Source organism: Amphiura filiformis, chromosome 13, assembly GCF_039555335.1.
Source record: "Amphiura filiformis chromosome 13, Afil_fr2py, whole genome shotgun sequence".
NCBI classification, from domain to species: Eukaryota; Metazoa; Echinodermata; class Ophiuroidea; order Amphilepidida; family Amphiuridae; genus Amphiura; species Amphiura filiformis.
This window is the reverse complement of record NC_092640.1, coordinates 33,235,452-33,261,529: the sequence shown is the minus strand read 5'-3', so window position 1 is coordinate 33,261,529 and position 26,078 is coordinate 33,235,452. Positions and strand designations below refer to the sequence as shown.

Below are 26,078 nucleotides of genomic sequence, written 5' to 3'. Positions count from 1 at the left end.
AACGGTAAACTTCGGACTCTAGGTTAAAGTAAACATATTAAGGCACTTGCCTGCTAATATTAATGGCACTTGCCTGCTAATATCATTTTAGAAGTCTTATACTAGAAATACATAATGACCCTTGACCCCAAATCTGTGTACACCCATAGACCCTGGATAGGTACTCACCTCTGAATATCGTTTTAAAAGTGTTGGTCTACGTGGTAGTGATGGCTTCTGAGCCATGCTATAGATGCGTAGTATTAACGCTACTTAGTCTCCTCTGCAGGCTTTGTAATAAAGTTGTATTGCTGCTGCAGCTGAGATTGGAGGAGACATTGGTGTTGTTGCAGGAGGCTAGTGATGCTGATGAGGACGAGTCTCTTGGATGATGCGGCACACACATTTGTCTGATTGGTGGCTTGGCCTGACTGCACTTGCATACAGAAAACTATCATGCTACGCTATCTGTCAAAGAAAATGAAAAAGAAGGAGAAAAATGAAATGACTTTTTAAAGGGAAAGTGTAGTAGATTGGTTAGGGTTTTCGCTTCTGGTGCATCAAGTCCTAGGTTCAATTCCTTGAGTGTGAAACTTGCTGGCTTATTGACTTGGAAAAATATTCAGATTCCTTGGTGGCTTGGCCTGACTGGACTTGCATACAGAAAACTATCATGCTACGCAATATGTCAAGGAAAATGAAAACGGAGAAGAAAAAATGAGATCGGGCTTAAGATTGGAATTCCAATTTCCTTCCTCACGAAATAAGGGCTAAGAGTAATATTGTACAATTGTGTTTGGGAGTGGCCTTCTCTCCTTTCTCCTTTTCCTTGCTATATTCTTCCATTTCTTGCTTAGTTTATCAAAGCTATCAATTTCCTGCATGGATTAGCATGTGTCCCTTATATGGACCTGAAACAAGTATGGCAGATTGGTTAGGATCTTCGCTTCTGGTGCACAAGGTCCTGGGTTCAATTCCTTGCAGGTGAAACTTGTTGGCTTATTGACTTGGAAAAAAAGTATGAATATTATTTAAGTGGCAACATCAGAGATATTAAATTATCCCCATGGAAGAATTGATATAATTCTAATTATTACTGGGTAAATGAAGCATGAGAATACTCAGTCCTTCAGAGGGGATGTTAAGCTATCAGTCCTGTGTATAGAGAATCATGCATAGGCTATACATGTATGTTATAGTCAGTTTCAAAAAGAGTAGGGTAGAAACAACTGGCTGGCCTAATTCTTACAATCAAAGAGAAGGTCCATATGGAAAGCAAGTAGGCTAATACTTTGGGATTGAATAGCACTTGACTAAACTATGAAGAAATCATGATTTCAAAAAAAGGATACAATTATAATTAGCTTTACATCTAGAAAAAAGTGCAAACAAATAAGAAAACAAATTAAACAAATAAAAGAACTATTGATAGCATGTACAATATTATTTGTAAAGTGTGGCATCATAATAAAAAAAGAAACCAAACTAAATAAACAAACAAACAAACAAAATCACACCAACATACCATCACAGAATGCAATGATTCCATACTGCAGTAATACAGCTGATCCAGCTGATGCCCTGTTTTAGCAGTAGCTTGTTTACTGTCACTGGTTCTAGTGTTGTTTAGTACAATGTAATGCTTTGTGTTTACTTAGTCCACCCTTGTCTAATCATGCGGAATTATTTGTCACTTGACCACCACTGCATACATGCTACATTTCTCTGTGACCACAGTTCACATAGCTTAATAAATAGTATTTATTTAACTAAGAGAGGGTTGCTTCTAGGTATGATGTTATCACTCACACAAAGTTCAAGTTCAAATTCTTTTGTGTAGTTCCATTTTGATATGGTGGATGAGTTTAAAATACCTGTATCACTCCGTGCCACACTGCATATATTTTGTAACAAAAGGCGTCTTTAACGGTCTATGGTTTTACACTTTTTATCCCTAATTTATCTCAATAATTGTTATAATATGCCATGCATGTACGGTTGCCATAACTTTCATAATTCTCAAGTAGTATGAAAATTTTTGTCATTAATACTGATAAAATTGAATGATTCAAATACAAATGATTTGGGTTAAGAAAGAGGGGGTATTTTAGCCAAACTTGAGCATTGCCCTCACCCTAGTTGCCTCCGCAGCAAACAATCATAACACTCCCACCTTTGGGGGCAAAAATGCAAACTTTACACTGCTCCATAGCCCACTGTGTTGTCATTTTGTTCTAAATAACCAAAATATAATTCAAATTTTATGATATTTTGGCTGAACAAATTAATCTGCAAGAAATTTATGTGTATATACATAAACATAAAACTAGCCCCATTCACAAACCGCAATGCTTCTCAAATAGCAAGCAAAGTGAGCACAGGGCGGCGCTTAGGGGGGTACACCATTTTGTCAGCAAAAATTGACTTGTTATCAAAACCATGTGATTGTCGGCAAATGTAGTAGTCAAAAAGCTATGTGTGATTGTCGGCAAATTGCAAGAGTCATATAAATATTATTGCAGTTGTTACGTAATAATTAGCTTTTATTAATATGTTATAGTAGTTACTCATTAATAAAAATCGTTGAAATTTTTGACTCCTCCTCCCTTCATAGGGCTTTTAGGCGCTAGCACCTATAATCCTTTTTTTTTTTTTTTGCTCTTCACTTTTCACACCACCGAAAAAAAAATTGGGTAAACCTTTTCGGGCTGTTGAGGAAGGGGCCACAAAACATGCTGTAAACCCCCATAATCATATTGGTCTAGCGACGCCCCTGAGCAAGCACCGAACGTTGGAGAATCTTTAGATCATCATCAGAAAACAGCAGTATTGACAAAGTTAAAGCCCCATTAAAAAAAAATGTAATCAATTTCTCTACTTTAATGGTGATATTACAATTTCATGTAAAATTTTGTCTTTGATACACAGCTTTCAGCTTAACCACAAGAATATGTAAGCATAGCAAAGATACAAAAACTGAATTTTGATGACTTTCTGAATGAGCAAATTGCTGAAGATTTTGGCATTTTTGAAAACACTGCTGTACGTTGCGTATGATAAATCAGTTGCAAAATATTGACCTCTATAGTTCCCAATGACCACAATTAACACATTTTGACAGATGGAAACTATAATAAACACACCTTCAACTCACCAGTTTTTATCACTTTTCCACAGTAGAAAGTCACAATCCGTAAATTTCCAATTCATTACATCACAAAAATATCATAATCAGAAATTTGAATATGATCGTCACATCTCGAATGCAGTTGAAACTTTTCTTGTGGTTCAAGTAGGCATATTCATAATTAAGAAAAGTATGCATATGTATGAAAAGTATATCAATGCCAATAGTGTTATGTAGAAACTGACTTTATATCAAGTATATTCAGTGGTATCTGAATTGCATTATGTAGAAACTGACTCTATATCAAGTATATCCAGTGGTATATCAGAATTGCACAAACTATATAAATAAATTATGTTTTTTACAGAGTAAAATATCAGTATCAGTTCAGTAAAATAATGCACTATCAGTCATGGCTCCGAGTTTAATGAATAATTTACACTGAATGATGTTCTTTTTGAAAAACCGCAAGGACGATCCAATGAACCATGTACAGATACATTGTACAGCCATGAGGTTCAGAATCAGGGACAGTCCCTGATTTGAGGCCTATTCAATTTCAATTCAATGAAATAATCACAATCATGTATGATTCCTAGTTTCATGAATAATAATTGATGTTCCTTTTATGAAAAATTGAAAAACCACAACAACAATCCAATGAACCATGTAGGCCCTGTATAGAATACATTGTACAGCCAAGAGGTTCATTATCAGGGACAGTCCCTGATTTGATGTGAGACTAGGCCTATTCAATTTATTAACAATGTAATGTTTTATGATTACTTCAGGAAGTGTTTTAAATGTACGAAGAGTTCAGATTCAAAACACAATAGGCCTATGATTGCATGCATCTTTTTGTATTTTATAACCCTACAGTTCTCAGGTAGTACAAAATACTACTATGTGATATCCACTGCGTAGTGCGCATGCATGCACTCTTAAAACAACATGGTCAAAATTTTAACCCTTTTCCGGGGTCACTTTTGTTTGACCCTATTTGTGGTTGAAAAAACTACATTAGGGGTCATTTCCTGAATATTAAAATGACCCTTTTTTAGTCAGTGCATAGTTGACTCAGGTCCTGGGGTCAAAAATGACCCTTTTGTGTTCGAATTTTGACCTCGTCGTTTTAAGCGTGTGCACGTATCTACGTAATGCGATGACATAATCACCCTAAGCCATATATATACGCACGGTTTCATTGGAGGGCCAGCTAAGCACCTGTCTGGTCTCCAACCTAAGAGTTTTTGGCATGTGAGAGGTCTCAGGTTCAAATCCTGACCAAAACAAACAACTTCTTTGTTTATCTTCTCTCTTTATTCCTTCCTTCTTTCCTTTCCATTCACCAAAACGCACTTCTAAGCATCAATAGGGTTTTAAAAAAAACTTTGTTTTGGCTAATAATTTGACTCACTTCCAGTTGCAATTAGTTTCATTGGTCAGCAGTGGCATAACAATGGAAGGCAACTGCCCCCCCCCCCTCTGATATATCTTTTTAAAATACTTTTTGAGCTCATTTTTGACAATTTTCCTCACATTTTGCCACCCTTGAAAGTGGCATTTCCCCCTTCTGAAAAGGTCCTAAAAATGACACTTTGATGTTTTGCAAAAGTTCATTCTACAAATCATATACTTTGAAAATTTGCTTGATTTATTGTTGTTTAGTTAATGAGTTATGTACATTTTACAAAAGTGTTGTTGTTTCAGCCCTCTTTACAATATAACACAAGAACCACAGGACCTACAAAAGTATATCTGTGATATTTGAATTCTTCTACACACTCGCTATGAATTGATCACTGTAATTTTTGCCAGAGCTCACTACCATTCGCAAGATGCTGTGAACAACCAAATCGCAACAGTTTAAAATAGTTGCTAACCTTAAACTAGACATGCTTGTACTTCCATTTACATTTGAATGAACTTTGGTTGTTACATGTACATTTACTTTAATGATCAGAATTTCGAAGATTCTACATTGTAGTATTTGTACGCAAATTAACTTTTTATGATGTCATGTCTTCAGTCCTGCATGGACATTGCATGGACAATGTAAAATTGCCCAGCTGTGTAGCACCAGAATACAAACATTGCAATCAAATATTGAGATATCATTACAGATATTATTTTAACTATACAAATTAAAAACATCTGACCAGGGTTAAACAATAAGTGACCAGGGCATTTGGACCGAATTATCATTTCAATCAAGTTGATCAATACAAATTTCACACGTCTCTATGTACATAATCTGATTCGAACATGTTATCAACCAACGGGGTTGGTGAACTATATACTGTTGAACAAAAACTTGTAATCGATGATGATCATCATCAGAGCTTTATCTTTACCCACGCCCACACACCCCCACATGTAATCGCCTCCAAACGTGGACGCTGTTGAGGACCATACCGAGGATGTTTTCCGCTATTTTGTTTGTGTATTTTTGTGTGTATGGAATTTAACCTATATCTTATAATGATAGATAGAGGTCGTATTTCGCAAATACAATATACGTGCATTATTTTGCAGTCATTTGCAGACCTCCAGAAACTGAGGATGGTCCCCTATTGCAGAGTGGTCCACAGTTTGAATGTGGAGTGTGAATGTGTGTCCTCATTTGCTGGCAAACACCCACACATCAGGCCACACAATTAAAGCAACTTCTGGAAAGGAACCCCAGACTTAAAATTTGAGTTATAAGTCTGGCATGAGACTTGACAAAACCATTTAAAATGATCTCAAAGAAAAGATTAAAACTATTCACATAGGCCTTCAAGGCCTATGCCATTCAACAATGCTCACATTTATTGTTTGAATAGTGAATGACTGATCATGGACTGTATGCATGACCTTAACTTCTTCCTGACATTGACAGTGTCCTTTTTTTGTCCTTTTAGATGGTATTTCTAGAAACAAAAAAAAATGTCATAGACTTGGGAATTTCTCTGCCCCCATCCCTATCATCAAGTGTAGAGTTAGTCTCTTTCTTGATGAAAATTGCCTCTTTCTCTCTTCTTGGCACTTTTCTTGTTTAAACTTGCCTTGACTCTACCAGTGGCGTAGCCAGGACTTTTTCAGAGGAGGGGGAGCAAGGGGGAACTTTTACGAAAATGGCTTAAAAATTACAAAAAAATGCTTCCCACAGGGAGGGGAAGGGGGGGGGGGGTAAGACTTCTCACAGGGGCCACCTGGCTATGCCACTGGACTCTACTAAAATAGCTTGACATATAAATGTGACTCAAGTGAAACGACTCAACTCAATAAAACCCTGATTAGCCTCCTCTGTTAGAACTTAGGCACCTATATGTACCATATTCATTCCAATAAGCGCCCATGCCCCAATAAGCGCCCACCCAGGGTATTTTCAATTTGCTAAAGGGTACCATTAATGTTGAAGTGACAGATAGACGTCGATACAGTGAAATAACTGGAAGTCCTGTGTAAACTTGCAAAACATTTTCTGCATCAGAAAAGCTACTAGAACATCTCAGGACCCTTTTATAACCTACATCAATTTGTCTCTAATAAACGCCCTTTACGTATAAATTAGGTAAACAAGGTAAAATAATCGCCCACCCAAAAATGACTTTGTTAAGCGCCCTGGGCGCTTATTGGAATGATTACGGTATTCAATTTTAGATCGGTGTGGTACAAAATGTAGGTTTGACAGAATTGACAAAATGACCACTTTGTGATACAGCATCACAAAGTCCAAAAATTTGCCATTTTTATGAGGTCAATGTACCCTTTGTAAAATTTGGGCAAGCCAATAGATAGTGCTTCAATATTTATTGGCAAGTGCACTTTTCTTTTGAAAAAAGGTCTACTTTCTGGAAGTCTAGTTCGGAGACACACAATCTGATTGAACAATCACATGATTTCGGGTGCCGTCTATCAGGCCATAGACGACCCCACAGCATCATGAGCATTGATAATGTGTAACACGCTTGTACATGTAGAGGTGCGCGGATGTGTCGCGTTGTATGCATAGACTAGTGTGGGATACGCGAACGCGCTAGCAGTACTCGCAACAGTTTTTATGACGGTAACTTTGTTTTTGCTTAAAAAATAATTTACAGTTATTAAAATAATATTTAACTGACTAAGAATGAGAATAAATGATAGGAATTTTGAGTATTTTTGAGTAGTACTCAAAATATTGGACCTGCCTGTCATCTATCACATGGTAGAGGATAGTAAAAACAAAACTTCCTAACATTTATTCTCTAATTAAATCTTGCATACCTGGACTGTCTTGGTTCATTCCTGAAGATGTCTAAACATCAGCCAGTAATTTGTGCAGTCCACACACCAGTGGCATTATAGCCAAAGGGGAAGCCACCCCCACCACTTTCCCCCATGTGGAACGTTGGCCGCCATGATATTTATGACTTGTAAGCCTTTGTTATACTATCTATCTAGCCCATTTGATTTGATATTTTTGTCAAAATTATTTCTCCTTGAAAGTTGCAACCGATTGCAAAATTGAGAAAATCCCATAGAAAAATTGCCAAAAAATGGCTTGTGCCCCAATCACACCTGGTGCCCCAATCATGGTCAGTACCCCCCCCAAATATGATAACCCACTCTACACCACTGCTGGGCTGCATAAAATTAATCTATTGCTTCTTGTCTGAGGATTCTTATGAATTGGCAAGGACAGGGGTTTGTTTTTTGCTAATGCAAAATTGGCATTTCTAGCAGTGCAGTTGTACATGTAAGTCTTTTTGGCACATTCTTGGAAAATGACAAGGTACTTTTATATAGAGGGGTATAATACTATAGCTCTAAAACAAGTGATTCACGCATAAGTTTTCACTAGTATTATTGTATAAAATATTGCTTTTAGTGTTGGGTGTCCAAAGCAGAAGCGAAAAGGGGAATTGTTTATCCATATGCCTATCCACTGTGTATTAACACAAGGGAGTTGGAAAATTTTGCAAAATGAAGGTCCAATTGAAGCCATTTCGTGCATCATTTTTACACTTTCTTTAAGCATGTTAAGGGTCTAGAATTTGATTATTTATGTTCACCCAAACATGTTACACACAGCACATTATGGGTTAAAAGTGGGGGGGGGCAGGCCCCCCCGGGCAAAAAAGTGGAGGGGTCACTGCCCCCCCCCCCGCTTCCGCCGCAGATGCAACAACAACAGTATCGTCAATGAAGCCCCATTCAAATACACATATAGTTAATTTCTCTACTTAAAGCCATATTACAACGCTTTCAAACAAAATAGATTAGCATTTATTTGCCATAAAATGTTAGCTTTTACGTACTGTCAGATATATCCCCTTTTATTTTTGAGCCGAACAACTACGGCGATACTACGTACCACTCCTTCGGTCATGTTGTGGCACGACCCTTTCTTGTGTATATCACCGTCCCATGAACATCGTTTATGCGTTCGACTAATAATTCCATCGTAATAATAAAGTTCCGGTTCCGGCGTTTTATTCAAAATCTCGGATTTTGACAAAACTACAGCACCTAGAGTCTTGATTTTTGCAGGGTATATTGGTTTAATAAAGTAAAATTCCTTTTTTTACACGATTAAAATCGTGTAAAAAAAGGAATTTTAAAAATTCAGTGAGGGCGTCTTTCTCAGCAAATGTTATAATATGGCTTTAAGTATAGAAATTACAGATTCATGTAAAATCACTTTAGTTTGTTTTTTATTTGTTGCTAACCACTATCACTATTCACTAGCACATCTATGACACCAACAAATATGCCAAAACAGAATTTTGATGATTTTTACGATCCACCGGATGACAAAATCACAAAATAGACCTTTAAAGATTGAAAAGGAACAGAATATGGACCAAGCTCACAAAACGAAGCGGGTAGGGAAGAGAACCCAAAATAATTTTAAATGGTTTAACCCGACTATAGCTGGTGTCCGAAAAAGTTCATTTATATCATGATTCTCATGCCACTGTTGACCGTCAGTACAAAGATGACGGTTATCTGTTTGTATTATTGATATTTTTTAATTGTCCTACAGTATAAATATAAACTAAGTCCACAAATATAAACTATCGGACAATAAACCACATGGTGATTGCATGCATGAACTCACCTATAAATGGCCCCAAATACGTGGACAGGACTTACAAACAGCGCATGTGTGTGAACTGAGAAAGTTTTAAGTGAACAAAAAAGGAAAGAAATTCTGCCTGCAGGAAGCACTTTCTTCTTTAAATTATTTTCAAAATACCACAAGCCTTTAAAATTCTAATTTGGTTATTCTTTGCCAAACAACTGTCAAGAAAGTTAACTTGTTTACTGGTCATTTTAAGCCAAACTAATGAGGTACAATGAAAGAAAGGGATTTCAGTCATAATCATAAATTTAAACATGCTCTGTTGTCCTAAAAGCATATGAATTTGGCTCAAACATTACAACCCCCCCCCCCAAAAAAAAAATCAAGTTTGAAAACAGGTTACTATTTTACCATTTTTAAATTTTACATACTTTTGGAGTCCTCAACGACAGGGCAACGGCTTTGAATGTGGCTTTAAATGCCTTCATGGCCACTTTAGAATATGCAGAAGCAAGAGCAAACCATCCCACCCACCATCCATTGACAATAAATTTAAAGGAAAAATCAGTTCAGTAGTTTAAAGTGATACCAAAAGAATATCGATAACCTACCTACAGTCAGTCCACTCCATTTTATGTCCAGAATATATAAATCCAAATTTGACAAAAATTTTGTAACAAATCCAGGAATTTGACACTTGCATATATCAATTCAAATTCACTGATAATTAATCTGAAGATTTCATTTCATATGATCTTTAGTGTAAGATTTTTGTGCTAAGCCACTGCTTAAGCTTGCTAGCCATGCTGACCACGCAGTGGAATGAATCAACAAAGTGCTGTATTCCTGCTTATATGCCTGGAAAAGTTGCATATACACTGGCTCAATGCACAGTGCAGTCTGAATAACCCTCCCTGGCACTGACCAATACAGCAGTCTTCCTCAATGGCCATTAAAAACAAACAAATAAATCAACAACCAAATATAGGAAAAGAATGTTTTTCAAGAAAACTAATTATTTTGTAAAGTTATTGAAATCTGAAGCATGCTGTATGAGGGGGGGGGGCAAGGGAAGGTGTATTCCCCAATATTTTTCTTGCTTGCCCCCCTCCAAGTTTGCCCCATCCCACTTTTGAGGCAAAAAACCCACATCACAAAATGGCAATTTTATGCAAAATTGGTTGATTTTGCCCCCCAAATTCCTTTGCCTGCCCCCCCTGAAAAAATCCTGGTGCCACCACTGATCTTATGCATATGAGCTCATTGCATCAGTGTGTATCATTGCATCAGTGACGTATAAACTGTGTGCATATATCGCTATTCGTCTTTAATACTTACATGTATATGTCCCAGCAGCGCGAAGCTCCGCTCAATAATAATACGATCCACTACTCATCCACTCAATCAATCAGTTACAGCAATAGTAAGTGATTTGCATAAACATGATAAAGAATAGACAGCTATTTTTGTTTTGGGACCCCATTGGAAATAAGCCTGCATACGTAGCCAGGCTTTTATGGGCTATCCTTGCCTTGCAACTTTTGGTGTTGTGGCGTGTATGCCGTTCCAATCTGGGATGGCATTTGGTGGTTTGTGCACATTTTATTATTGTTGTTAAATTCTGATGCTTTGTACTTGATGTCTTACCATTTTTCTGTATTTTTGTATATGTTGCAAAGCTAAATAAAAACTAAACTAAACTATAGATTCCTACGTGTATTTAAATGCCAATTTTCACTGATCACATTGTCTCCTTTTAATTTTGAGCCAAACAAATGAGGTAAAATGATGAAAATTGCTATTTCATTCCAGCGCCTACAATTGGTGTATTAGCTCGCCGATCGTATTACATGTATTATTCAGTGGAGCTTCACACAGCTGAGATGTGTAAATAAGACGAATAACAATAAGCATGCACAGTTTGTACGTCACTGATACATGTACACACAAGTTCACATGCACGAGATGTGTTAACCATCATTCGATCGGTGAACTCGAATAAAACCAGAGATCTCCAGATATTATAAAAACTTAAATTTTACTGAATTAAAGCCCTTCATCAGGCTTAGTCTTTCATGTGGTATTTTAGTACACCATTGGACATTACAATCATGCAAAAAGTAGACATTCAAGAAAAATTGGGGGCGTCGCTCTGCTCTGGAGCAAATCACTTATTATAACATTAATACAGTAAGTAAGTCAATGCATGGTCAATAGTCAAGATTCTCTAACTTACTAACTGACCAATTTGCTCATCAGTGAGGCAATTTTTTTTCTCATCTCACTAGTGGCCAATGCTTTCCATCCCACCCCTGGAAATCAAATGGTGCACCTAAATTTGGGACACCCCCTTCCAAAGAAAATGATAGCCCCTAAAGTTGGTTGCACTAACCAAGAAAGTTGAAAGACGTGACTTGTCTTTTAAATGACCCAAATTGCTTGACTTCTAATCAATACCTTTGGACTCTTGATAATTTGTTGTTCAAACAGCATACCATTACAACTGATGTATCAACACAGACAACTCTCCTTCTTGAAATGTTTAGTTATGTGACATGCAATAAGTGAGGAAGCAAAGTGAATTTTTTTTTTTTTGGGGGGCAAATTGCAGCAAAAAGTGGAAATTTTTGTAATTTTTTTGGTTTTAGGGGGGGGGGATAACAGGGGGAAGAGTTCTTAATGGGGGCATTAATGAACCCCCCATGGTGCCACCACTCAGTGTAGTAGTTTCCTTGAAGTTGTAGTGAAACTGAAAACAGAATTTTGATTTTGCTTGACAAAGAACTTCTTATTATTCAATTAAATCACTTACTGTAAAAGTGCCAAAAAAAATTGTGATTACGTTTATTATTTGAACAGGTCCATATATGAATCCCCAAAAATCACCAATTTAAAAACAATTTAAGTAAAAAATTAAAAATCGGGAAAGTGCGATAAATTAAAAAAAGACAAAAAATTACCACTTTTAGACCCCATTTACACAGAGCCTTAATTCGACTTTGAACTCGACTTCATTAAACAGGGTTGCCGCGTTTTGAACTCGACTTCAGAAATCGACTTCAAATTAGCTTCAAATGACTACCCAGAGCAACATTTGTCGAATTCAAAGTCAACTTCAAACTTGACTTTTGCAGTAAAGTCGACTTTTCATAAATGGTTATTTCATATTTGAAGCATGAGCAATTCTGTCGGTCCGTGCCACGTCACTTCCGGTTGATGATGCGACTCGCGGTCGAGTGAAAACAAGTCCCTGATTCAATTTTTGTTGATGATTTCTGTCATTGGTGTTAAAGGGGCACTTCGTGAGCCACAGCCTCATCCCCCCACTTTTCTCAAAAAAAGTTGAGATTTTTATATCACTGGAAACCCCGGGGGGATCACTCATATATGAAAGTTGTAAGCATCCGCGTGAAAGAAAACGCGGATTTAGGGTTGTTTTGAAAAGCAAAACGAGGATCCGCGTGGATCCGCGATTAGGGTCTCAAAACACTCATTTTACTAAAAGAAGGGGTGTTTTTTTAAGGACGATCCTCGTTTAGGGTAGTTTTTCTAAAATTACCCAATTAACGGACATTTGTGGTGACATATTTATCAAGTTATTCAGCACAAAAGAGTGGTTTCTGAGCAATTTTACCAACCAGATTTTAAAAAATCGAGCCGACTTCAACAGCGCCAATTTTAAGCTTACCGATATCATCACTGTCACTGAATGGCACTCTACCGACACACGCAATGAATAAGGGCAAATTTCAAACCAATTCCTCACTTACGGTGTTTTTGTATTGTCTGTCCTTGTTTAGGGGTAAATTTCAAACAAATTCCTCGCTTAGGGTATTTTTATTTGAGTAAAATCCTTGTTTAGGGTTAGTTTGACAAATTTTCGACATCCTAGCTTATATAGGGTCATTTTGGAAAGTCAATTCACGCGCATGCTTACAACTTTTATACATGAGTGGCCCCCGGCTGGAAACCTCTGGCTACATAATGTTTATGTACAAAATATTTCTTGCAGATTAATTCGTTTAGCAAAGATATCGTGAAATTTGAATTTCGTTCTGGTGCACCAGAACGAAATTACAACGCATTGTCTATGGAGCAGTGCAATACACATAATCATGCATAACTCGCGAACGCAAAATCGGAATCAACTGAAATTTTGGGAATAGGTTTTTTTAAATGGATATCTAAGGCCAAGTAAAATAAAAAACATGTTTCACGTCCGGGTTTTTGAAAAAAGGAGGAAGAGGGGGCTTTTTATTTTTTATTTTTTATCGCAAAATCGGTGTAAATACCCATAATTAGAGCTGTTTTAGCGTGTACAATAATGCCTGGAAAAGGAGGAGGCCTCTTTTATTTGTTGTTCTGAGAGATAGGCCCCTCTAACTATCACAAAACCTTATAAAAGTGTTTCTTGTATATTAGCAAGGCTATAGAAAGCATCTCTACTTCCTAGACATATTTTTTGAAAAGTTATAACTGAATTTCAAAAATAAAAATAAAATTGAAGAAACCTCAAAAAGGAAGCGGGAGGGGCGTGAAACATGTTTTATTTTTTATTTGGCCTAATGAAAAATGACATAAATAGAGGATGCTAGGATCACGAAATACTCCTTTAAATGTAAATTTCGATTGCAAATAGTCAGTGGAATCAAACAACCGTTTCTAAGTCTTCAGAGTGGAAGAAACTTACTTGATTTACCGTTTATATACTGACAAACTTAAAACTAAATTCCATGGTCGAGTGTCGTTTTTTACAAAATTGAATGTCACTCCAACAACATCGCTATGTAGCCTCCTTCACAGCCGGTTCCTGTTGTTCATAACAAACCGTGAGCCATATGCAGTTTGGGCCCGAGACTAGAGATAGCCCGGATGTTGGACCGACAGAATTGATGGCATAAGAAGTCACAATATGTTTTGAAGTCGACTACTGTGTAAACCCCCCCCTCAAGAAATAATTTATGCAGGAATTTATGCTAATTCTTAGTCGCAATCTGAATTCGATGTCGCAATTGAAGTCGACTTCTCTGTGTGTTATCTGTGTTAGTCACACTTAAAATTCATTGTATCATGTGAAATAAGCTTAATCACTTTTATAGTGAGTTCCAATTCATTTTCATATTAGGCCAAATAAAAAAATAAACATGTTTCACGTCCCCTCCCGCTTCCTTTTTAGAGGTTTCTTCAATTATATTTTTATTTTTTGAAATTCACTTATAACTTTTCAAAAAATATGTCTAGGAAGTAGAGATGCTTTCTATAGCCTTGCTATTATACAAGAAACACTTTTGGAAGGTTTTGTAATAATTAGAGGGGGGCTACCTCTCAAAACAAGAAATAAAAAGAGGCCTCCTCCTTTTCCCAGGCATCATTGTATACGGTAAAAACAGCTCTAATTATGGGTATTTACACCGATTTTGCAATAAAAATAGAAAATAAAAAGCCCCTCTTCCTCCTTTTTTCAAAAACCGGACGTGAAACATGTTTTTTATTTTACTTGGCCTTATTTTAAAATTTCTTACCTTCAAACAAAGGATTTAATAACTCCAACATAAAATGCCCATATTGATCACTTCACAAAATTCCTGAGAATTTCTTAGTGCTCCCACAGAGCTAAATAATAATCCAGAATCAATGTTAATATGGAGGAATTCCCCAGTTTTACACTTGTCTGACATGCTCCAGTTCTCCTACTGGTCACCTATGGTCAGTGTTCTTTGCACACATGGTTTAAATGCAATGCACTCAGGGTTACAGTCTCTGTTACAGCCACAATTAATCAATCTCTCACAGTGTGTAGTTGACCTGTTGGTCACATCCAGCATGGCTAGTGTCAGAGGTCAGAGATCAGTAACTCTGATCATGCTTTTGATTGAAAGAGATCATGCTTCTGCTGTTTACTTTGTAATGTTTGTGTAAATACCTGTTTAATAAACAGTAGCCTTGTATTGTTGTCAACCACTCTGCTTGTTGTTTGCTCTCCTTAAAAGTGGCCACCTTTACATGACTATATGACCCCGGGGACTTGACCATGATGTTTGCCTACTTTAAATACTAACTTAGGCCTAAAAAAATTGTTTGATTGGCATAATTATAGAGTTTAAGACTTTGGGGGGGTCCTGGGGAGGTTTCACTGCAACCACTTCATTCATGATTTAAAAACAGTTTAGAAGTGTAAACAAACTATTTACAAACATTTCAGGATGTCAGCAATTTTGAAAGAAAAAAAACCCTGGAATTTCCAAAATTATAGAGCCCGGGAATTAGAGTCTGTATTCTTTTGTACCAAATATAATAAAATCTTTTTTAGGCCTTCCCAGTAAATAAAAATGGGGGATGTACAGTAAGGAATTTCTGTATATAAATACTGACTTTTTACCAAAGCCAGGATCTCAGGCCGGAGCATCTTATGATAAGATATTCAAATCTCAATTTCGCGGTGGTTTTATTTTTGCAAATTTCACGGATTAATATGTGCCCACGAAAATAATAACTTGTGAATATGTTAAAATGAAGAAATTTCTTATGTAATAAAAGCTGTGTTCCAATATCTGTGATAAAAGTGAGATCAATGTGTTACCCCGGGTGTGTTACAATGGTATTTTGGACTTGATATCAATGGTATGAAATTTTTCTAAATTGATCAATTATTGATAAACATACTCAATACTTTAATAATTCAAACATTTTTGCTTGGCTGGACAAATCCATTGAAAAAGTACTTAAAACTATAGCGTTTGCTGTTTTATGCTGATATCATATAATGATACGGCTTGTTTTTATAGTGGGCAAGTTTGCAGACAATTTCTAACCGGCCAGTGGGGGGAGGTTAAAAAATGGGGTCAACAGTAGACAAATTAGTGTATACTGGTTATGCAGATTTAAGAAATAATGGACCCCTACCTTTTTTACCTGCTGACGTTACGAAATTGATGATATTGATACAAACCTAAAAACGTGTCAAAAATTTGATTAAATTTTGCTTTAACCCCCTCCCCCCACTTTTTAGATTCTTGAGCGCCGACTGGACAAAAAGAAATGGGGTCAACAATTCACAACTTTTGTCAGCAAAAAATATTTATGTTGTTGGTATATTTACAAGTTGTGCCCCCCGGTTCCCACTGGTGATTTGGGATTGTTAATATCACCTTACTCACGGTTAGGGAGTGTTCAGAAATACTTTGGTGGGGGGGTGGCTGGTAAAAGGAGGGGGGGGCAAAAAGTTTTGGACCTTAAAAGAGGGGGGAACAAAAAGTTTTAGGTGGTAGGAAAGGGGGGGCCAAAAAAGTTTTCTGCTTTAAAACCCAAAATTTTCGCGTGCATTGAGACCCTCAGTATATCACTTTAAACATAGGCAAGTTTGGGTTTTCAGTACTTTTGTTTGAAAAAATGGTGGCACTTAGTGTACACATATCATCTAGTTAATATAACATTAAAGATGATCAGCAACATCTGTGTTGGTCTGAGAAATAAGCACGGTGGCCCAATGGTTAGGGCGCGAGCATCATGATCGGAAGGTTGCGGTTCGAGCCCCACCACGGCCAGTGTGTTGCGTCTTTGAGCAAGATAGCTTAATTCCCAATTGCTTCACTACACCCAGGTGTAAACTGGGAGCTGCTGGGGTAATCACAATCTAAGTCGCTTAGAGTACCTGCGCATCAGTTGCGGACTTGGTGAAGCGGAAATGATTCTGATATATCCTAATGGCAGCGGAATAATTGTTGAAGTGTGCTGATAATTAGGCCATGCCTAGCTGAAGCGCACGTTAAATCAAAAAAACAAACAAACAAACAAACAACAACAAACAATATTGGCACTTTTTATCATAGAATTTATATAGTATAGGCTACAAACATGATTATGTACCAATCTGATCAAAATACAACTAAATCAAGAAAAAATGGCAAATAAATTGGATTTTTTGCACGTAAACTGCACACTTCAGTTTACTCTTTCTCATTGCAAAATTATTTTGTACACATAGGCCCATGGGTAGATTTACCATAGGGCAGAGTGGGTACAGGCCCAGGTGCCACGGTCTTTAGGGGCCAAAACTGATACATATGTCATTTGCGTGACCAAATTAATCTCATATTTGACCATTTTAGCTTTTTGCATTTAAATAAGTTCCAATTTTAACAATATTAGACCATTCAAGCTTCAACATGGCCAAATATTTTTTGTGTGGTTCAGCGATAGGCCTATTTGTACTATTTTGTACTACCGTATCATAATAGCCACAGATCCTAATTATGCTGATGTGCTTATGAACCTCCAAATAAATCCTCTATTTCATTTATCCCTGTAAAATCAGATAAACACCCTGATTTGGGACAAATCTAAATTAAGTATAAAATGAAAATTTCCTTGTGCTTGTATTTCATGCGCAATTGTCCCACCGTTTGCCTCTCTAAAAGTATTAAGTATAATGTTTGTTATACGATAATGGGGGGGTCAAAAAAGTTTTGTCTGTCAAAAGAGGGGGGGCAAAAAAGTTTAGCGGTCCATCGAGGGGGGGTCAAAAAAGTTTTCGAGCAAAACATTTGAGGAAGACCAGCCCCCCCTACCAAAGTATTAATGAACACTCCCTTAGTATACATGTACCATACAGGTATCGCTAATTCTACAAAATCCGGTGCCAATCCACTATAAAAATTGAAAAAATAAAAGTTGTTCAAAAATACCTGCTTTTTTGTATATTAAGAGTAAATGTATCACTACTTTCAGATGTAAAAAATTGCCAACACCACTTAAATATTTTTCTTTCAGGAAGTCATGATGTTTTTTAACACTAAAACTCAATGTAATGTGAGCTACGTTACGACTACAAAATGGGCTGGTTTTACTCAATCCAAGGTCATAAAAAGCAATCTAAAGATCACTTGAGTGAAATGTAAAACAGATTTGACCATTTCATAGAAGTTTTGAAGATGTGTAAATGAGTGTGTGACGTAGCTCACAGTAACGTAGTTCACTGGTTTTTAATGTTTTAATGTGATTTGCGAACGTTAGAACGTTATGTCGGTTAATTCTAATATAAATGGGGTTCGACCACTGGTAGCTTTCACATATTATTAGGAAGTACATCTAATACAAGTGCATACTACAGAATCCTGGTAACGTAGCTCACCAATCTTAACATGATCGGTCGAAATTTCAATGTTGACAACATTTCTATGCCAAAAATGCTACAGCATCACGATTTTTACTGTGATTTTTAAAAACCTACGAGTGTTTCCTTTCAAAAACCGCAAATTACATTGATACCTCTGTTTTACTTCTTTCTAATAACGTGTGTTAAAACGGGGTAACGTAGCTCACAGCGTTTTGGTGGAAAGTGCAATTTATTTTAGAATTACACAAAGACGTTTTAATCACTAAAAAATAATTTTGATAAACAATATGATGGTGCGTTATCTAATTAAAAAACAACAAATATGTAAAGAAATCGCATTTATTCAAAGAAAATATTCAGGGTTAGATGTGACACTTGAGCAGTGGAAACGCATTTTTAGCGATTTTGGAGCCTTTGCAAGGGTTAATCAGGCTGAAGAAAGCATTTAAAGTATGGAAAACTATATATGTCCGTGTAGATCTTGTTGAGTTCTACCAGAAAAACAACATATTTGATGCCCTAAATGCTCGACAAAGTGTTTGTGGACCAAAGAATGGAAAAAAGGCTATTGGCACCGGATTTTGTAGAATGAGCGGTATTTTGAATAATCATGCATTGCCCCTTTGAATACATGGGGAGTGGACACCGGGACCACAGTCTCATTACTTGGAACAAGGAAGTCACATCCCTGATTGGAATCAGATCATTTTACTGATTTATAGTCACAGTCTGTCTGTGAAAACACTATTGAGTTAAACATTTTTTTTGGGGGGGGGGGGGACAGGTTAAAAGAATTTTTTCCCATAATTATCAGGCTTTTTTGGGGGTTGATTAGGTTAATTTTAACTACAGTTTGGAAATTAGTAAATTTCACCCAATATTGGGCAAATTTTATATTAACAAGTAGTTTTGTTGTTCACCTAAATAAAAAGTCACTTTTACACAATTTTATTTATATTTTGGGACATTTAAAGAAAATAAAAATTGTGAACAATATTTTTTTTTTTTTTTTTTGAGCAGACATGGAGCAAATTTAGATGGCTGTTGTAATCAATATTGACCTTTCTGTGCCTTTAGAAGGAGTTCTTGCACTGTACTGTGCTGCTACTGATCTTATTAAATGCTGCAGCAGTACTTTATAAGGGTATACAGGGTGTCCCAGAATGATCTATACTGGAAAATATTTTAAAGGTATGAATAGCATTGCTATAATATTGAAGTATTGTTTTAAATTCTATGTTATATATAAGTAGCTTTCTTAGGAATTTTAGATTGTAAAATTGGACATTTCTAATAGAAGTTACAGGATAATAGTTATACTATTCTTTCTTTGGCGGCAGTTTTGAAGATACTTATTGCAGTGTGTGAGTTTCGTCATTTGAAATGCCGGCAGATGGATTTGTCACAAAAGTATAGAGAAGATTCATCTTTAGTGCTGCAGCATGCATTTATAGTAAAGTATATTAGCAAACCTGCAGCTATTTAAAGGTGACCATTAAATTTGCTGGCAGGTTACCTTGAGGAAGTTACATCCTTTGTAATTCAGCATCAAAGTAGTTATGTAATACTCTTGGTTACCGGATCACACTATTTTGGTATGCCTTTGAGTGCCATATCAGTGGCGTACCGTGGCCGCCCCAACCCCGGGCCGGGCTGAAGAAAATTCAATTTTGCCGCCCCTTCCTCAACAGCCCGAAAAGGTTGACCTAATTTTTTTCTCGGTCGTTTGAAAAAGTGAAGAGCAAAAAAAAAAAAAAAAAAAGGTTTCAGGCGCTAGCGCCCTAAAAGCAGCACATTTTGATGTATAGTACCATTTTTTCAAAATTTTGCATGCTTAATCTAATTTTTCAGCCCTATTTTATTTACTAATTCTTTTTGACACCCCCTTCGCTTTTGCCGCCCTGTTTTTGCCGCCTTCTTCTTCCACCCCTTCATTTTGGCCGCCTCTGCTTTTTCCCGGGCTGGCGCTAAAGCCCCCCCAAAATACGTGCATGCATATGTGCAGTGATTGTTTCAATCGTGGTTCATTACTCAAGTGTATAATCCTGTTGACATAGTAACATTACGTAACTTTGATACTGAATAAGGATATTTTTGCATCCATGTGTGGGCTGTAAATTACACACATGCAGTTTTTTTCCATTTTCAATATCAATGTCACTCCAAAATGAATCAAGCTATTTCAATTAACGTCATAGTAAGTGACATGTCTGCCTTTGTATTGCACATATTAAAATTAGATACGGTGTTGATTTTATATTTTTAATATTTTTTTAGACACGGTTTAGATCATTTTGGGACACCCTGTACCTCACTTTGAACACAGTGCTTTGAACCTGGCATTGACGGGTACACAATATCTTCACTATGCCTCAAAATTGGTTACCAGATTTAATTTCCTGAGTCGCTCCCTACTAAAGCGTGCCTGTGGATGTTTTTAGCTTGAAAGTCACTCTAATAAATACACATTTTGGTTAAATTTTATTGTTTGTTATTTTTTGCACACAATTATGAAACACTAGTTAATAGCAGTACCTGTCGGGAAGGTTTTCTGTTAATCTAAAGCTCAAGTAATATGGTAACATGAAAGAAAGCCCACTATCTTGGATTGTTTATGAACATATTTTGAAAATGTTCTGAATTTTTTCAAAAAAATTTAGTCAAAATCAATACATTTTGGTCTAAAGACAACTGATTTTACATGATTTGAGCAAAAAGTAATCACAAAAATTCTCCCAAAACGCAAAATCTGGGTCGGTCAGGCCACTTGGTCGGCCCGCCTGTAAAACAGGCTTATTTTCGTTGCCTAATGGAATTTATTTTTATTCCCCCAAATTTGTTCCTTGCATATAATTCAGCTCAGACCCCTAAATTGCACAAATTGATATTTTATTGATATTTAAAATAATATGTCACAGCTAAATATTGTATTGTGGATCAAAGGTCCCTCAATGCCCTTTACATCAAAAACTACAATAATGTATAAACAGAGATACAGATTATGCGTAAAACAAACCACTAAAGTAGCATACAAATTACATTATCTTACTTTATCTTACATTCAATACAGTATAGACCACTTGACATCATTGTTTATCAACAGATGAGGGACTGGTCTACCAATATGCTTGAGCGAATCGCTACACTGTTCAATGGCTTTCTTGTACTATATGAAATGTGGTGGGGGGTTTAAATGCATGTGTCCTGAGCAAACTACGATGTGTACGCACACTGCAGGGCAAAGAACAATGAAAATTGTCATAATTTCGTGTGCATACTGCCGGGCAATGACGTCACATGTCAAGTGGTCTATATAAAAATGATAAAACTATAGACCATTTGACATGTGCCGTCATTGCCCAGGAGTATGCATGCAAATTGTGGCAATACAGTGTGTGTGCGCATCATAGTTTGCTCAGGGCACACACATTTTAAATTGCCCACCATATTTCATATAGTACATGAAACCCATTGAACAGTGTAGCGGTTCATTCAAGCATATTAATAGACCAGTCCCTCACCTTTATTGATAAACAATGATGTTAAGTGGTCTATATTGAAGGGAATTAAAAGATTGGAATTACATAGCAAATCAGATATTGATTCAACAGTTATGAATTATTTCAAAACAAACAAAAATATAAGAGTACCTGGATTAACTTAAACCTGTCAAATAGGATGACATTTTATGATTTGAAGAGTTTGCAAATGTAGTAAACACATGACTCAATACTCTTAAATAACATCCTTTTCCTGTAGTTGTGTCGTGTTGTCACTTAAAAACCCATTCGGTGATCCCAGCACAAGTGTAAGGAAATAAGATTGTTTATAAATTGCTTTTAAGAAAGTAGGATAAGTCATTCAAATTGTCATTTGGTATTTTTGAAATGACAAATTTGGCATATAACAAAGAAAACCGCAGTATTGATGAAGTTGAAGCCCCATTCAAATATATACATGTAGCTAATATACGGTCAGTATATAAATTACAGATTCATGCAAATTCTATTATTTTTTCTTAAATACCCAGCTTTCGGCTGAACTACTAGCAGGCTATGTATTAGCACATCTATGACAATGGAGGGGGAGGAATAGGAATTGTATGGGTTCTATAAAGGAGATCACAAGACTAGATACTGGGCTGTCATTTCCACCCCATGTGCATGATTTTTTCCCAGGAGGGGGAAAACATCGCAAAAAACATTGAAAATTGCACATTTTGGGTACAAAAAGCCCCTGGGGCGTTAGGGTTAGGTGACCACTATGGAAAGAATCCATAATGATCTGCAACGCAATACCTGTTTAAAAAGAGTATAGAAAATAGGCCGTTGCAAAAAATTTGCAAGAAAATATAGAAGAAAAACAGTAAAATTCTTTCAATATTGCATATATTTGAACTTTTTCAAAAACTGGCGCACACATTTTACTCTCAAAAATAGCGCATTTTCCCTATGCTTACCTTAATTCAAGGACCTACCTATGGAATTATGGAAACACTAAATGAATGTGATAATTGGCTTAAGATCAACATATTTAAAAAAATGTGGTGTATAAAATGTTAAAACATTTTATACGCCACCGCTTTTAGATAAATAACTAAAAGCGTAAAACTATGGCTCCTGCCATCCGACTCACCTGTAAACTTTATAGCAACTGTAAAATGTGATATGATTTGATCCACTTTAGTCAAAAATGTCAAATTTGAAATATCATATATAACATAACAGGAAGAATAGAAAACAAAAGAAATGAAATGGCAAATGGCCTATAGATGAATCCAATTTCACAAATTCCTACTCCTCAATGGCAGCCATAGCCGCGACGGGGACCCAGCTATCTCACCTAAAATGTGAAATGATGCGGCCTTGAAGGGTATTTTAAACTGCATTCTATCACCTGTGTTACACGTAGACAAAAGAATGATGACAGTTTACAACACAAAAGAAACTAACATCAAATTTTAAGCGGGTTTAATCCACCCAATTGGGCACTCACAACACCTGTTTGGTGCATGCAGGGAACCAAATATGGCCGACCAAATCCTGACCATGACTTGGCTCGTTGGATTCGTCTATACCAACTTACACTGTTAAAATTGTTGCTTAAGGGGGGTCAGATGGCAGGAGTCATGTATTTTTTTTCAGTTTTAGCCATTAAACTAAAAAAAACTGCAGTGTACTTCTTAATATTAATGCTAAATGACCTTATAGGAAATGAGCAAAGGAAGGTAATAATCACATTTATATTTCCATAGGTCTTGCTGTTCTTGAGTTTATGCCAATAATATGTCAAAACAAGTTTTGGGCTTTTTTTCCCTCCCAAGAAAAATCATGCACATGGAACTGAAATGCAGCCCCTTATATCAAGCCTTATATAATCCATTCCTCTTGTTTGTCAGCTTTACTTGTCTCGATATTTGAGCGCAAATACTGCTGGGTATGCTTATACCTCTGAACCACCTTAAAACCCTACACAGTATACTGTTTACCATGTGAACCTATACTGTGCTATTTTTAATTACCAAAAAATATGTTACAATAACGTTTTTCATTAAAAATTTTTTATTGAAGTGGTTTTCATGTAAAATGGTTTAAAAACATATACATCAACTTTTATATAACCTGACATGTAGTTAATAAATGTTTAAATATATCCACGCGGGTGTCGACTGCAGATGACAAAATTTCTTTTTTTAAATCATGATTCAAAAATTTCAGAATTGTAAATTTTCATGACCATATTTGGAATCAGCATGAAAAATGCATTAAACTGAGTACAAACAAGCCTAGTATTGGTTCAGTGGTTCTTAAGAAAGCTTGTGTGATATTTTGAGAAAATATCTCAAAACCTGGATGGGATTTTTATGTTGAAGTCTATGTCCAGCACGCAGAATAAATGTAGTTTTAACCAAAACTTAAACCAGTTTATAATAAAACAAAAACATGGACGTTTTAACCAAAACCTACACCAGTTTATAACTTAATGTAGTTTTAACCAAAACCTAAACCAGTTTATAACAAAACAAAAACATGGACGTTTTAACCAAAACCTAAACCAGTTTATAACTAAATGTAGTTTTAACCAAAACCTAAACCAGTTTATAACAAAACAAGAACATGGACGTTTGAACCAAAACCTAAACCTGTTTATAACTAAATGTAGTTTTAATCAAAACCTAAACCAGTTTATAACAAAACAAAAACTATAGACATTTGATTTTGTTTGACTTGACTCATTTTGCTTGATTGCTTCACAGTGCAACCTACATATGGAGGTGTTATGGCAAGAAGGACATATCTGCAATAGCTGCCATGTGTAATTTCTGTAGATATGTACACTATCGAATGCAGAATTTGCAAAATGTCTAATAGAGCAGCTATTGCATATATAACCGTCTTACACTAACCCTCAATTACTCACTGTTACACCACAGCCAACCCTCAAGTGCAGGGACATGCGCGTGCTACATGTTACTTAAGCCTTTATCACTCCAACAATCGTGTTGTGACTGCACAAACATTGGGAAGCGTGAATTAACATGCGTTGTCATGCACTCCCAACAAATTCTGGAGCACTTGTAGATCTTATCTTTTACTTTCTTTAACTCAAAATAAACAATTGATTACTACTGATTCAAACAAATGATGAGAAAGCTTTGTGCTGTCTGATTTAGCAAAGAAAATGCTTGCATGCTCATTTTGTAGCCTGATTACACAGCATGCACAATGGAAGCAATATGTTCAAGTTCGTTAACAGTGTATCATACACTTTTAGATAGCGAGATGGTACTAGGGCTATGTGCAGTGTTTTTTAATGTGTTCATTTTTCTCAAGTTGTGAGTTGATGCATTTATATAAATTTTTTTCTTGTATTTTCCAACATTTTAGTGCCACTTTCTAGGAGCGATTGGCGAATAGGGTGTAACTCTACTAGTCTTATTACAAGACTGCCCTACCCCAACCCTAAACCCTAACCCTAAACTCCGTAAACGAGGACTGGACTCAAGTCTAGCAAGTTGCACCCTATTCGGTAATTGTACCCACTTTTGTTATAAAAATAGCAAATATCATTACATTTTTTTTTTCTTCTGTATGATAAATGCACATCACTATGACTTGTTGGGAGTGAAATTATACAAAATAATGCAACTTGTACTGAGATAATATTAATTATTAATATTCCACAAAACTGCACTTTTCACAAAGCTGACTTTGAGCTGACCAATAAACATTTAATTATTGCGGAATAATGAACAAACCTTTACAAAATTGTTCAAAAAATATTATGTACATCAGGACTGCTATAAAAGAGTGTACTTGTCGTACAGGCTGTATCAAAATGATTGGTACCCATCAGTTTTTAGTGTTTGACAAGCCTGCTTCTTCAATATGCAACATTTGATCCTCTTGAAAAGCCCAGGATTTATAACATTCACCTATAATAACATAACATTCATCTATAAATGAGTTCGCTCCTATGTTTCTTTTTGATATGGAAAGCTTGTCTATAATCACTGGGAGTTGATGGGTACCAATCTTTTTGATACAGTCTGTATGTACAAACTGATCCACTTTTGGTGACACATATCTATGCACCATTTAGTCTATATCTTCAAAAATGAAGTGGTACACAAAATCACATTTAGTGTTAATTCTATTTCCTATCTATGCCCATCACCATAGGGGTCATGGCGTACGGTACATCGCATCGTAGCCTCCTCCTTACCCCCCAAAAGCACCCCCTTTTTTTGATGGAAAAATTCATAAAAGGTCCACTTTATAGCACTCCACCCCCAAAAATCAATC

General features: G+C 36.2%; 1 protein-coding gene across 1 annotated transcript in view; it reads right to left on the bottom strand.

Annotated features, from left to right (window-relative positions):
* LOC140168259 (uncharacterized) overlaps positions 1-26,078 on the bottom strand; it is a 302,569-nt gene that overhangs the window by 106,671 nt on the left and 169,820 nt on the right. Inside the window, 1 exon segment of the mRNA XM_072191592.1 lies at positions 169-447. Coding sequence (XP_072047693.1) covers positions 169-225 — 57 coding nt within the window. The 5' untranslated portion in view covers positions 226-447.